This window comes from Leuciscus leuciscus (assembly GCF_965113295.1).
Source record: "Leuciscus leuciscus genome assembly, chromosome: 7".
NCBI classification, from domain to species: Eukaryota; Metazoa; Chordata; class Actinopteri; order Cypriniformes; family Leuciscidae; genus Leuciscus; species Leuciscus leuciscus.
In genome coordinates, this window is record NC_138731.1 from 11,891,751 (window position 1) to 11,907,022 (window position 15,272).

At 40.1% G+C, this 15,272-nt stretch overlaps 1 protein-coding gene across 6 annotated transcripts in view; it reads right to left on the minus strand.

The window, feature by feature from the left end:
* The window catches only part of myo3b (myosin IIIB), a gene marked incomplete at its 3' end in the record, with an annotated part of 170,651 nt that overhangs the window by 34,302 nt on the left and 121,077 nt on the right, over positions 1-15,272 (minus strand). For all 6 annotated transcript variants that reach the window (XM_082176050.1, XM_082176048.1, XM_082176047.1 and 3 more), the window contains 2 exons: positions 13,444-13,495; positions 12,149-12,254 (listed from right to left, as the gene is read on the minus strand). In XM_082176050.1, the coding sequence (XP_082032176.1) occupies positions 12,149-12,254; positions 13,444-13,495 (158 nt within the window). The remainder of the gene's footprint in view (positions 1-12,148; positions 12,255-13,443; positions 13,496-15,272) is intronic.

Sequence of the window (15,272 nt, forward strand, 5' to 3'; positions counted from 1 at the left end):
CGAAACAATCGGCCATACGGCTTCTCTGGGCTCCATTGTCCCTCTGGCTCCGCCTTGGTCAGTCGTTGACCTGCCTGCACCTTCGGCTCCGTCTTCCTCCCTGCTTCGCCTTTGTCCTCGATCCCACCGGCTCAACCTCTGTCCTCTGGTTCACCAGTTCCGCCTCGGATGTTCGTCGTCGTGGCTCCACCTATCCTCCCCACTTGTGTCTCCTTCTTCGACAGCTGCATCTCCGTCGGTCGTCCCCAGGGTACCTTCCATCAAGTCGGCACCATGGCTCCTTCCGCCTTCGACTCCACCCAGGGGCCTTGTCCTGGCTGGTCCCTGGCTGAACATCTGGCTCCTCCTGCTCCTGGCTCCTCACTGACTCCTCCCACCATCCACTCCTCCATGGACTGTTTTTGCCCTGGACTCTTTTTGTTTTTTGTCAGCTCCACGCCCTCCTCCAGAGCCCCCTCCCTCCTCAGTTGGACTATTTATGGCGCGAGGATGCGTGTTTTTGGTTTAGCCCTGTGACCTAGTTTTCCCCAGTCTGTTTAATTAGTTATGTCATTCACCTGTACCCTGTTAATTGACTAATTAAGTTCCTTTGTCTGCTCTGTATACTTAAACCCTCAGTTCTCTCTTAGTCTCTGTCTGTTCTCGTTAATGTGTTTGTGGTTTTCTCCTGCATTTCTCCTGGTTCGTTGTGAGAGTTTCTAATACACCACGTAACAATATACATATATGCAAATAATATACATATATGCAAATAATATATATTTAATGGCCTATGATTCATTAATAATGTTTGCAAGAGCTACCATAAAATCTCATTATTTTGATATGATGGCATGGTTTCGTCTAGATCAGAGTTACTTATGTAACAGTTTCAGAACAAATCAAAGAGAAGATTTTGGCTTCAGCCCAAACCAAGATTAAATTTATTTGGAGACAAACTACCTAAAGGAAATGTGCACTTCCTGAACTTAATCCACCAAAGTGAGTGAAGGCACACTAACTAGGGTTGACACTATCTGTTAGTGTGCACACAGTAATTTGTTTTGTTACTCATCTGTGCTAATCCTGTAAAACTTTTGATCTTGTACTCGATGAAGCATTCAAATGACATGTTCAGAGGTGTGTTTCACAGCCAACACACTGAGTAAAGCCCAGATCAGACTATTCTAACACTCCCACTCCCCAGAACCCTTCAGGCCAATGTGCAGGCCTGCCATCCACACGCAAATAAATTGGAGAAGGCAGCATAAAGTGTTTCTTTCTAGAATTTTCTTCATGCCTTTCAAGGACACTTATGTATATGGAATAACACATCATTGTCTTTATATGTCCATACTTCATAAGTGCAAGATAGTTCTCTTCTGTTGCTCCCTCTTCTAAAAAGGATCAGACTTCATGGTATATGAAAGCTGAGCTCCTTATGTTAACCCGCTTTATAAAGATTATGCTTTTGGTAAACATACGTGTCAGTAGTGAGAAAACAAGAAAGGTAAAGTATTATGCTGAGGGGCTAAAAGAGAGAGAGACCTTAACTTTCGATCTCTACTTTGAAGGAATATCCCGGTTATTTCCAAACTAATTGTCTATTCTTCACTTGCTGTCGATTAGGACAGAAAACAATTTCAACTAGTTCTTTAAAAGAAACAAACAAAATAACAAGTATGAGAAGTATACTTTAGCATACCTTTAAAAAAGTACTTATTACGGAAATAATATATACTTTAAAATAATATAATTAAGTGTGATCTGAATGTAATGATTTCAAACACTTAAAGGTGCTCGAAGCGATGTCACACGTTTTTTAGGCCAAAACATTTTTTGTCACATACAGCAAACATCTCCTCACTATCCGCTAGCTGCTTGTCCCCTGAATACACTGTAAAAAAATGCGATCTCTGTAGACAGCCCAAGCTCCACAAAAAGCAAGAAAAACAAACTAGCCCAGCCTGGACCACGAAACATAACAAACAGTGTTCCAGCCAATAACCGACAAGAATGATTTGGGGGTGGGGGTTGGGGGGTTAGTGCGCGTGCACATGAAGGGGGGAGTGTGGGGAGTGGAGGAGAGAGAAGCATTAAGAGGGAAGTTAGCTAGAGGAGAGATGTCATAGACAACGACTAACGTTAAAAATGTATATTCTTGAGAATTTTGATTTGGCCGACACACGACCAAAGAGACGACGTTCCGATGAACAAATAACAAAGAAGAGGGAAAAGGAATGCGCGAAGTCCCGAATTTACATCGGAAAAGCATACAAAAGGTGGGGAGAACTCCGCCGGCAGAAGGGCTTCCAATCCGAAATTCAGGTGGCTCTGTTTTTGCTGGACAGTTGGGAAAATCCAGTTTGGTTTTTCTAAATGGTTCATGACTATTTCAGGAAGCATGGAAGGGAGGGGAGGGGACGGGATGAGGATGAGGGAGGGTCGAGCTAGCCTGCGTTTTGTTTGACAATACTTTGAACGTCAACAAGAAGTGTCTTCACCCAACATCGCGTAGAGCATCTTTAATTGCATGTTATTTGCAATTACATGCAAATTTGTATAGTTTACGTTTAAATTCAAAGCAGTTAGCTAAACCAAAAGTGCTTTTTCGACCCAATTAAGTAAGACTTAAGTACATCATTTTATGTAATTTCAAAATGACTTCAACTGTCTTTGAAATATGTTTAAAATTTACTTCTGAATGTACTGACAAGCATTTATGGTAAACGAATATATACTTTAATAACATTTCTATTGAAACTTGTACATCAAGTTCAGTTTTATCAGAAACAAATGAGTGTGAATCTGAATCTAGCAATGTTTGATTACGTTGGTTGTTGTACGTATCGGGACGGTTCGGAAATGAAATGTCCGGTGAGTGGCACTAAAAGGTTCATGTATTATGTTTGAAAATAGCATACCACGTACACTAAACCCTACCCTAAATCTGACCAATAGTGTTAACAAAAGCAAACATGAAATAAAAATGCATTTGCTGAAGCAACCATGCCATTTTGTCTTGCTTCTATAAGTCTTTCATCGTGACTCATGTTTCACATCGCAAGTGCAGTGCTGTACCAGGTGAGCTACCGGGCAACTTTACTATGTAAGAGAAGCCATACATATAAAGCTTGTGATTCAAACATCAAAATGTATTAGTTTACAAATCATGCACTATAGTAGAAGTGTTATGAGGTCATAACATATAGTATTGTACAAGGAACTGCACAAAAATAAGTCTTTATTAATTGATAATCTGTTCTTTTATTCATAATTTGAAGGCAAAAATGCAGATAGATGAACATTTTCCAATGAGCAGGTTGGCTTTTGTACATTAGTCAACACACCAAAATAAGTGTCCTTTTTAAGTATTACAAAAGATTATTAAAACAATGGTTTAAAATGTACTTTGGTTACACTTTATTTCGATGGTCCACTTTAGATATTCTACTAACTATAAGTAACTTTGCAACTACAGTACATGTCAACTAGCAGTCATTAGAATATTAGTAGACTGTAGTAGACTGTCAGTAGACTGTTAGGTTAGGGTTCGGTTTAGTATAATAAGTTGGCATGCAGTTGAAAAGTTACTTATAGTCAGTAGAACGTCTGTTGGGGACCATCACTATAAAGTATTAACAGATATTAATCAGACTGTATAGTAATACTCCAATGACTGCTAGCTGACATGCAGTTGAAAAGTTACTTATAGTCAGTAGAACGTCTGTTGGGGAGCATCACTATAAAGTATTAGCAGATATTAATCAGACTGTATAGTAATACTCCAATGTCTGCTAGCTGACATGCAGTTGCAAAGTTACACTCACCTAAAGGATTATTAGGAACACCTGTTCAATTTCTCATTAATGCAACTATCTAATCAACCAATCACATGGCAGTTGCTTCAATGCATTTAGGGGTGTGGTCCTGGTCAAGACAATCTCCTGAACTCCAAACTGAATGTCAGAATGGGAAAGAAAGGTGATTTAAGCAATTTTGAGCGTGGCATGGTTGTTGGTGCCAGACGGGCCGGTATGAGTATTTCACAATCTGCTCAGTTACTGGGATTTTCACGCACAACCATTTCTAGGGTTTACAAAGAATGGTGTGAAAAGGGAAAAACATCCAGTATGCGGCAGTCCTGTGGGCGAAAATGCCTTGTTGATGCTAGAGGTCAGAGGAGAATGGGCCGACTGATTCAAGCTGATAGAAGAGCAACTTTGACTGAAATATCCACTCGTTACAACCGAGGTATGCAGCAAAGCATTTGTGAAGCCACAACACGCACAACCTTGAGGCGGATGGGCTACAACAGCAGAAGACCCCACCGGGTACCACTCATCTCCACTACAAATAGGAAAAAGAGGCTACAATTTGCACGAGCTCACCAAAATTGGACAGTTGAAGACTGTAAAAATGTTGCCTGGTCTGATGAGTCTCGATTTCTGTTGAGACATTCAGATGGTAGAGTCAGAATTTGGCGTAAACAGAATGAGAACATGGATCCATCATGCCTTGTTACCACTGTGCAGGCTGGTGGTGGTGGTGTAATGGTGTGGGGGATGTTTTCTTGGCACACTTTAGGCCCCTTAGTGCCAATTGGGCATTGTTTAAATGCCACGGCCTACCTGAGCATTGTTTCTGACCATGTCCATCCCTTTATGACCACCATGTACCCATCCTCTGATGGCTACTTCCAGCAGGATAATGCACCATGTCACAAAGCTCGAATCATTTCAAATTGGTTTCTTGAACATGACAATGAGTTCACTGTACTAAAATGGCCCCCACAGTCACCAGATCTCAACCCAATAGAGCATCTTTGGGATGTGGTGGAACGGGAGCTTCGTGCCCTGGATGTGCATCCCACAAATCTCCATCAACTGCAAGATACTATCCTATCAATATGGGCCAACATTTCTAAAGAATGCTTTCAGCACCTTGTTGAATCAATGCCACGTAGAATTAAGGCAGTTCTGAAGGCGAAAGGGGGTCAAACACAGTATTAGTATGGTGTTCCTAATAATCCTTTAGGTGAGTGTACTTATAGAAAGTCTAAAGTGGACCATCAAAATAAAGTGTAACCTGTATCTTAATCTAATCATTTTAATTTGAAATTATATAAAAAAACAATCATGAAAGTGTACCTTCTTTAAGTACACTTAAATGGCTTTTTATTTTATTAATATTATGTGACCCTGGACCACAAGACCAGACACATGGGTAAATTTTTTGAATTTGAGATTTATAAATCATATGTAAGCTAAATAAATAAGCTTTCAATTGATGTATGGTTTATTAGGATAGGACAATATTTGGCCGAGATACGACTATTTGTAAATCTGGAATCTGAGGGTGCAAAAAAATCGAAACATTGAGAAAATCCTTTTAAAGTTGTCCATTTATGTTCGCGATTGTGCTGCATTCACTCACAAAAATAAATATTTTATATATTTACGGTAGGAAATTCACAAAATATCTTCATGGAACATGATCTTTACTTAATATCCTCATGATTTTTGGCATAAAAGAAAAATCGCTATTGGCTAAATGGCTATTGCCACAAATGTACCCGTGCGACTTGTTGGTTTTGCTTATGTAATCTGCATGGACAGTTTTTCTTTAAAAAGGGATTTGAAGTACACTACAAAAGTGCATTCAGTACAATCACACTTTTTTTTTGCAGCAACAAAAAGTTTAAAATGCAAAACTATGGCACTTAATCATTGCACACACTAGTATGACAATGGTGCGCAATCATTTAGCAACCTTGTTATCCGCCAAAAAAAGTAAACCCAGATATTATCGCTTGCTTTCTGCTTGAGGATACCAGGGAAGGACGAGATGCAACATGATGCAGTATACAACTGAGTACAAAGTACAGAATACTCCATCCCATAATGTAGTGCACTCACCGTTTCCAAAGTTCTTTCCGAATGCCTGTTATTTCCGAGCCTTACACTCTTTCTCTCACTGTGGAGGCTTGCAGAATGAGCCAGAAGGTGCCTTTTTTAACACCCTCTGGACTTATTATTTATTCTGCCAGAAATTCAGGAATATTTACACAAAACTTTAACTTCAAAATCCAATTTTCAAAATGGTAACTGGATGCTACTTGCTGTAATAACCTATATGTTTGCACATTTCTAACTGTTGTTATTTCTGCTTTGACTCAGAAATTAATGAATAATCTACTACTGATTTCTGGACCAATACATCACATAGACAAAACAATAAAACATAATTTTTTTTGTCACGTCACAATCAACATGTCTAAAACAAACAAAGTGGCACCCATGTCTATCACATGACGTAACATTATGAAGTTGTGTTTATACAATAGTTTTGACAAAAAGGTATATTTTTTATAATAAAAATACATTTGTCAGTCTATCTCTTGAAAAAAAAATGGTTATGATTTGTGATATGTAGCTAATGCATTAAGGTACTAAAATAATCTGCAGTCCTTTTTTTATAAACTAAGGGATGAATCAAAATGATTGTTTGTGGCAGTGGAAACAATGCTGTCCATAAACATTAAAGGGTTATATCTGCTAAAAATGGAAATTCTGTCATCATTCACTCACCTTCATGTTGTTTCAAATCCATTTGACATATGTTCACCTTTGAAACACAAATCAAGATATTTTAATGAAACCTGAGAGACTTCTGTCCCTCCATTGGAAGTCTATTCCACCAAAACAATGAGACTTCAAAAGTTCAAAAAGACACTGAAAAAGTAAAACCATACGAATCGAGCGGTTTAATGAAGTCTTTTGAAGAGGCATAGAGAACATATTTAATCTATGCTTTTATTCACGTTAAACATTGATCAACACGCATACATAGAGCACATGACATACTGAAAACTGTTTGACAAGCAAAAACCAATGAGGCTTGTTCTTGGGAATCACACAATCACGTTTGATCAATGTGGCTTGTTCTCGCATTTATGATGATTGTGTACGGATCATTTTTATGATTTCATCATGAACTTTTTTAAGTGTCAAAGAAATCTCTCAGGTTTCATTAAAATACATTCTGCAACACTTTAAAATAAGATTATATTTGTTAACTGCATTAGTTATCATTAACTAACAGTGAAAATTACTTCCAAAGTATTTATAAATCATAGTTATTGTTAATTTTAACTTAAAATCAAAAGTTAATATTGTTTCATTGACATTAACTAACATGAACTAACAATTAAGTTAATTTTTATAAACAAATTTTAACAAAGATAAACACTATAACAAATGTACTGCTCATTATTAGTTAACGTTAGTTAATGTTAACTAATGTAACATTATTGTAAAGTGTTTCCATATCTTCATTTGTGTTTCAAAGTTAAACGAAAGTCTTACGGGTTTGGAATGACATGACGGTGAATAAATGACAGAAATACATTTTTGGCTGAAGTAACCATTTAAGATGTGAATAATCCAGCATAGGCTCTAGTGTGTGTACTGAATCATCATTAGTGTAGAGTTAAAATCATAGAGCATGTGAAAAGGTGATGATTTTCTGTCCAGTCAGAAGCACACACCACATTCTGACACAGCCGGGATCAGATCAGAGACTCAGCAGCACTTAACGCCCGATAAAGACAGCAGAAGAGTGTTTGGGTCTCAGAGTAACACACTGGCCATGACCTCCCGAACATTTGATAAGGAGGGGTTAGACAGGGATAATGTGTGTGTGTGTGTGTGTCTCTAGGGTGACAGCAGCAGGATGAGAGGCAGGAAGTGAGCAGAACTCCAGACATCTGGCACTGCCGTCTCCCCTGACACACACACACACACACACTCTGATCTCCTCCGATCAAAGTCTGCCCTGCTTACTCTTCCACAACACACACATCCACACAGCATCCACACACACTTACACGTGTTCTCCTCACAGACAGAATCAAGTCTTTAGCTTAGCCAACAGCTCCTCTGATGAAGGCATCAAACTGTGATCTAAAACTAGTCTGTGTGTGTGTGTGTGTGTGTGTGTGTGTGTGTGCTGTATCTCAGGGCAGTCCAGTCAGCAGTTCTGTTTTTTGCATACTCAAGGTGAGGTAATTTGACTTAAACTGCTTTAAACAGCGAGAAAGAGTCATGCTGAGAGATCTTTATCCTCCAGCACCACATGAATGTGAATACAGTGAGTGACAGGCTGAGCTGTGTGAACAGCACAACTAGAGCTGGACAGTGTTGGTCATCAACTAAATTAACGCTAGTGAAAACTACTGTAGCACTAGCAGTAGCGAGGCTGGAAATCTCCAAGTGTGTGGATACTTGTGAATTAGGGTGAACCCCTATTGTGTGCATAAATCCAATAATATTATTTAGAATGATGTCATTGTGGGTTTTTTGAATGAATGAACACTTTCAGTTAGGGTGACATCATCACACTTGAAAAGATACATTTATACTAAATATAAATAGTTGGATCCCTGAGAAGGGAACGAGACGCTGCGTCTGAAGCACATGTGGAACTAATCCAATCCCGATTGGTGGAAAGATTGGATGGAAATATGAAAGTATGCGTCCTTTAGAGTTATCTTGACAGACCTAATTTGAGTCACGATAAGAGGAATCGTCAATATTTTGAACCTGTATCAACGGGGTGGCGTTGCACCAATCAGGATGGGGAGAGTTGCACATGTGCTTCAGACGCAGTTCACTATTGTCTTGTCACTAAACAGCTGCTATAAATTGAACAAAAATTCACAGGTTTCAAATTCTCAATATCTAATTTTAAGGCGCAGTAAGTCCCTAGCTATTCTTTATATCCTCAATATCAAAACAAAAAGAGTCCCCCTGTGGTGAAAATCCAGCTTGTAATGTTGTTTATGTGTGGTGTTTTTAATATGCTTTAAGATAATATACGTTTAAGACATCATGTTATATTAATGTATTGTCATAATTATAAACAAACTGGTTTGTAGCACAAATAGTTTTATAATTTTTGGCACTTTGTTTATCTTCTAGTTATTTATACATCTAATTAATCAGAAGTCTCAAAAATTCACAGAAAATGTCTTACTTGCGCATTGCAAAATAAGGTGAATATTATTGCTTAATTCATCAAATTAGCAGGCTCCTTTTGAATCAAAATTTTGGGCTGAAACAATAATACAACACTCTTCACATTCTCATGTAACTTTTGGATTCATTTTAGCATTGGTTTGTAAACTGGTTTATTTCAATAATTCAATCAAACGTATTGCTTATCTATCATTCAGCAGAACTTGCCAGAAGTTCCTACGTGTCTTCCGTTTTGTAGTCAAATAAATCCTGAAATACCGCTCTTTATCGTTGATTTTCATTCCATTACTTTTCAAGACTTTTCAAGTAGTTAAAGTTTAATATTGAATTCCCTTGTTTGAAACTCACTCCATTTTGCTGCCAGATACAACATACGCAGGGGTGTAACCCCGGCATCCTGGCCAAATTTGCCCAGTGGCCTCTGTCCATCATGGCCTCCTAATCATCCCCATATACTGATTGGCTTCATCGCTCTGTCTCCTCTCCACCAGTAAGCTGGTGTGTGGTGGGCGTTCTGGCGCAATATGGCTGCCGTCGCATCATCCAGGTGGATGCTGCACATTGGTGGTGGTTGAGGAGATCCCCCCTTCTATGTAAAGCGCTTTGAGTGCCGAGAAAAGCGATATATATATATAATGAATTATTATTATTATACCTCCAGAAAACCAATCATTTATGCAAAACCGTATTAATAATAATCATTCAAATTAATGATTGAGTCACATACAATCAGAAGTGTGTTTGTGAGTGTGAGAAGTGTGAGAATATGATGAGAATGTCATCTCCAGTGTGTGTGTGTGTGTGTGTGTGTGTGTGTGTGTGTGTGTGTTCAGACAGACAGGATGAGTGGGGTCACCTGTTCTCAGTCTCACAGAGTTAGCGCGGCTGTCTAACCCAGGCATGCTGTGGTGATCTGACAGTAATCCGAAGCCACTGCAGTGCGGAGTGTGTGTTACATTATCTGTCTTAATCCGGTAATCCGCGGACACACAGCTAATCTCAATCCCACCCCCGCACACACCTTCCTCAGTAATCACTCTAATGATGGACCCCGGCAACTGATCCCAGCAGCGCCGCCCCTGATTGACACACCTTCCCTCTCTCTGTGTATACACAAACACACACACATACACACGCACGCATGCACACACACACACACACACACACACACACACACACACGCACACATGTCGGGTTTCCATGTTTTATGGGGACTTTCCATAGACCTAATTGTTATACTGTACAAACTGTATATTCTCTCTCCTTACACTAACCCTACCCATCACACAAAGCTTTCTGCATTTTTACATTTTCGAAACACATCACTTAGTCTGATTTATAAAGCTGTTTTCCTCATGGGGACCAAAAAATGTCCCCACAAGGATTTCAGATATTGCCATTTTAGTGGGGACATTTTGTCCTCATAACATAAGGTTTACCAGAGCCGCTTTCACACAGCGCTTTGAACCCGGCAAATTGCAGGCAAATTGCCAGAGCGCCTTCTGTGTGAACGCAAACTCGACCCGGGATTTATGCCGGAATCGATGCCGGGTCGAGACCTAGTAACATTGCCGTGTTCAGTCCCGGAACGCGCGCTGTGTGAACAAAAGCCGTAATAATGCCGTGTCGTAGTGATGACGCTGAAGCGCGGGATCGTTCGCCAGCTGTGAAACAGTACGTAATGCGCAAGTTTATGATCGAATCAGAGAAAAAATGCACAAGTGTGGTTTCTCGAGAGAGAGGTCTTCTTATACTGTCTATGATCGCAGCTCATAAGCAATCTTAAGACACTGCTGAGATTACAAGTCACTTCGATGTCACGTGTCTTTACGGCATTTTTACGGGTTGTGTGTGAACGCACTCTCTGATTCCGGAAAATCACTTGCAGTGTGAATGAACCAAAATCAAACGAACCCGGGTCAAATCCCGGGTCACTTTATCTGTGTATTTTCCGGAATCTCTGTGTGCTCGGGGCGGACACACACACACACACACAGACACACAGACACACACACACACACACACACACACACACACACACAGACACACACACACACACACACACACACACACACACACACACACACACACACACACACACACACACACACACACACACACACACACACACACACACACACACACACACACACACACACACACACACACACACACACACACACACACACACACACACACACACACACCTCCCAGGCAGCTCTCATTAATGAAATTCACAGCCCAGGGCGAAATACAAAGCAAACATATGTTCAGCAAATATGTGTGTTTTGGTCTCTGTGTCACTGTAACTGGGAGTGTTTAATAGAGTCACTGGTGTGTGTGAGTCTTTGATGTGATTGGTGTGTTTTGTTACCAAAAAAAAAAAAAAAAGAAAAAACCTTTACAAAGACACACACCTCTCAGCAGAACATTTGTGCTGCTCTTTCAGGTCAAGCTTCAGAAAGCACCATAAAGAAGTCCATTTGACTCGTGATCTATATAATAGATTTGTGCGATGAACTGAAATTTAAGCCGTTATTCACTAAAAATCTTCTTTGCTGTAGCTCTCAGATCTCTTTCATCCACACCGAAAAAGAAGTATGTTCAATTGTATTAAATGTGCACTTGTAGTGTACTTCTTAAAAGTATATTAACTTAAGTCCTACTCTAGTGTTTCCAAAAAGCACTCTAAAGTTCAGCTAATTGTGTTTAATACAAATTTTAACTATAAAACATTTTCATTCAATTGCAAATAACATCAAGCAACCAAGTCAGAAAATATATAAGTATATTACTTGAGTACTCTTGTTAAAAGAATGCTAGAGTGTACTTTTTTCACAAGGGATTCTCCTCAGTACTCAAACTTTGATTTCAGTAATTATCTCACGTGTGACGATTGGTCATGCTTTCATTTTATAAAAAAAAAAAAAAAAGGCAGCTTGGAGGTTTTTCAAAATTTCTTTCTTTTTGGAAGGAATAAAGTCGGTTTGGAAAAACATGAGGGTGAATAAATGTGGAATAATTTGTATATCTGTGTTTTTTTGGTCAGTGTAAATGTGCACTTGTGTGCGTGTATTTGGGACTATGAGAATGTTGCAGACACACACGTGTGAATGTGTGTGTGGACTCACCTTGCTTGCTCAGTGCCGATCGCCCCTGCAGCCCGTCTCTCTCTCTGCTGTCACTCAGTTTGCCTGTCTTCAGCACAGACGCGTCACCGGAGCTGACAGACACAACCTGAAAAGAAAACGCACACACAAACACACACCCACGTCAACAGAAAACACATCAAGAAACAAAGCGCACAAATACAAACAAGCGCATCATAATGAATAAAACAGCAGCAGTCTTTTGTGTGAATGAATTGAAGTGATTTAATAAGAGCAGGCTGGTTTTGAGCATCCATTAACACACAATGTTTTTGCAACAGTAAGTGCTAATGCACTGGTACCCGAGTGCTCTCTCTCTCTCTCTCTCTGTCTCTCTCTCTCTCTTGTCACGCTCATTGTAATGCAGGAAATAACGGAGGCCGTCCTCGCAGACTTCCACACACATTTAATTTTATCTTTGAATAAAAGAGCTATAGGAAAGAATTAATCTGCTTAACATTTCTAAGTACACCCTCCAAAGGAGCGGGCTGTTTTAATCTTACATATGCTCAGCAGAGTTACTGGCAAAAACTGTACGTTTTCTTCATCTCATCCTTTCAACATCAAATGGCGAGCAGCAAAAATTGGATCAGACTTCAAAGCTCGGCGATGTGCTCCAAGTCACAGAGTGGCTCTACTATTTCACATATTGAATTCGAGTAGGATATCAAAGTCCTAGCAAAGAACCTCAGGTCTTTACTGGAAAAAAGGGGCTCCAACATCTGTAGAGAGAGCAGCGAAAAGACAAATCACCTCAGGGAGAAGTCAGCGTTTACTCTCTACCACGCTTTTCCAGCCTTTTGATTCACTCCTTCTCTCTCTACCTCCCTGGGTTCCTCTCTCTCTCAGTGGAGAATGAATTCTCTATGAGGGAACTGTCTCTTTTGTCTCAAGGACCGCGCTGTTTGATCTGAGGGTTGCTCTGTGTAATATTCAGTGCAGTGAGGTGACAGTAGAGTTCATATTAACATGAGCCGTATCAGACGTGCAATTAAAGGAATAGTTCACTCAAAAATGTGATTTCAAACCAGTATATTTTGCTGATGGTCATGCTGCACTATTCCACACAATAAAAGAGTAAACCAGTGACCAAGGGCAAAAGGACAAGAAGCACCAGAAGCAGGGGAAACCTTTATGGTGCTTTTTTTGAGTAGCCCGGAAAAGAGCAACATAGCAGTTCTGAAAACGTCTCTTTTTATGTCCCACGGAAGAAACAAAATTATACATGAGAGTGAGTAAATGCTATTCCTTTAAATTCTGGAATGATCATATCTGACCTTTTCATCTGAGATGAGATTGGTGGAAGATCTTCTTTCAGGTGTGGATTGTCTGAGGACAAAAATAATCAGAAAACAATCAGAATTCCTCATTCCTCATTTATATAATTCTTAGATTTTTTTTTTTTTTTGGATGATTATCATTGATATTAGATTACGGCATTCATTTCTACAACACTTTTATTGTGAGTGTTCTGTGTTTCTACATTGTCTGCTGGATTACATCTCCTTCAAACCATTGTAAACCTCTGTTCTGCAATCACTGTGTGGCACTGAGAGGGCCAGTGAAGTCTAGTCTCATTCTATGAGCAGCGAACCAGAAGAAAGGCCCAGAACATTATGAGGAACAGCTCATGTTCTCCACCAGGTCCAAATGCTTCCTCGCATTACGCTGTATATGTCATTGTATTTTTATTCTGGTCCTGGTTGTTATTCAACTAAATGATTGTTTATTTTGCAAGTTGTATATTTTAATCATAAATGTTGTTGTTCATAACCAGTGTTGGGGGTAGCTCATTACAAGTAACTCGAGTTACGTAATCAGATTACTTTTTTCAAATAAGTAACGCAAGTAACTTTGTTTTCCCATTTATTGACTGACAGCTCTCCTGTCCCCATGTTGAGAGACATTTGGGAGTAAGTGCAGATGCGTTGAATGTGAACATGATGGTTATTGTAGTTCTAGACTATGTGAGCATGTATTTACTCATCTCACTTGCACAAAAAAGATTCAGTATTCCTCAAAATGAATAAAAACAGTGAAATGCAAAATCAGAATACTACGCAAACCTGCAATAAATAAATATGTTAAATAAAACAAATATTTGTATGCATTTAATCTGTCAGTTAATCTAGCTGTCAGTCACTTCGACGAGGTGTCTTGATTGTTACGCCATACTAGTCCACCCAGACTTGGTTTTCGGAGCTCATGCTCCTTGCGACAACCCTTCCCTGGCTCTCAACCTGAGCAAGTACCTTCTTTCTCAGGGACAGGGCGCAATCTGGCACCCACGCCCATACCTCTGAAACCTCCATGCCTGGCCCCTGGATGAGACGCAGAAGACTAGAGTGATAGACACCATCACTCAGGCTAAAACCCCCCTATACGAGGTGGGCCTAAAGAGTCTTTTCGCTAACTGGTGTGCTTCCCGAGGGAAAGACCCACAGAGATGTGCAGTCGGGTCAGTGCTCTTCTTCCTGCAGGAGAGGCTGCAGGACCGGCTGTGTCTCCTTCCACCTTGCAAGGGTATGTGGCTGCTATAGAGGCACATCATGATGCAGTGAATGGTTAATCTTTAGGGAAGCACAACCTGATAATCAGGTTCCTCAGAGGTACCAGGTGGATAAATGCGGGATGAGGCAGACTCAGCCTTGTTGTAGCTGTGTCCAGTATGTGCCCTGCACGTTTACTTGAACCGTACACAGAGCTTATGAAACTCGGAGCAACTCTTTGTCTGTTTTGGGGATCAGCAGAAGGGGAAGGTTGTCTCAAAACAGAGGATGGCCCAGTGGATTGTGGATACAATTGTCTTGGCATACCAGGCCCAAAGCATGCCGTATCCCTTAGGATTGTGTGTACACTTCACAAGAAATATTGCATCCTCCTGGGCTCTAGAAAACGGCACCTCTCTAACAGACATCTGTAGAGCAGCAGGCTGGGCAACACCCAATACCTTCCAGAGATTTTATAATCTCCAGGTTGAGACAGTTTTGTCCTGTTTGCTATTGGGTACGAACAGGTAAGTTACGGACAACAAGTCAGGTGTACCGCATGCACACAGCACCTTCCCCTCCCCGAGGTGATAATGTGTGCTTTTTTGTCCATGTGA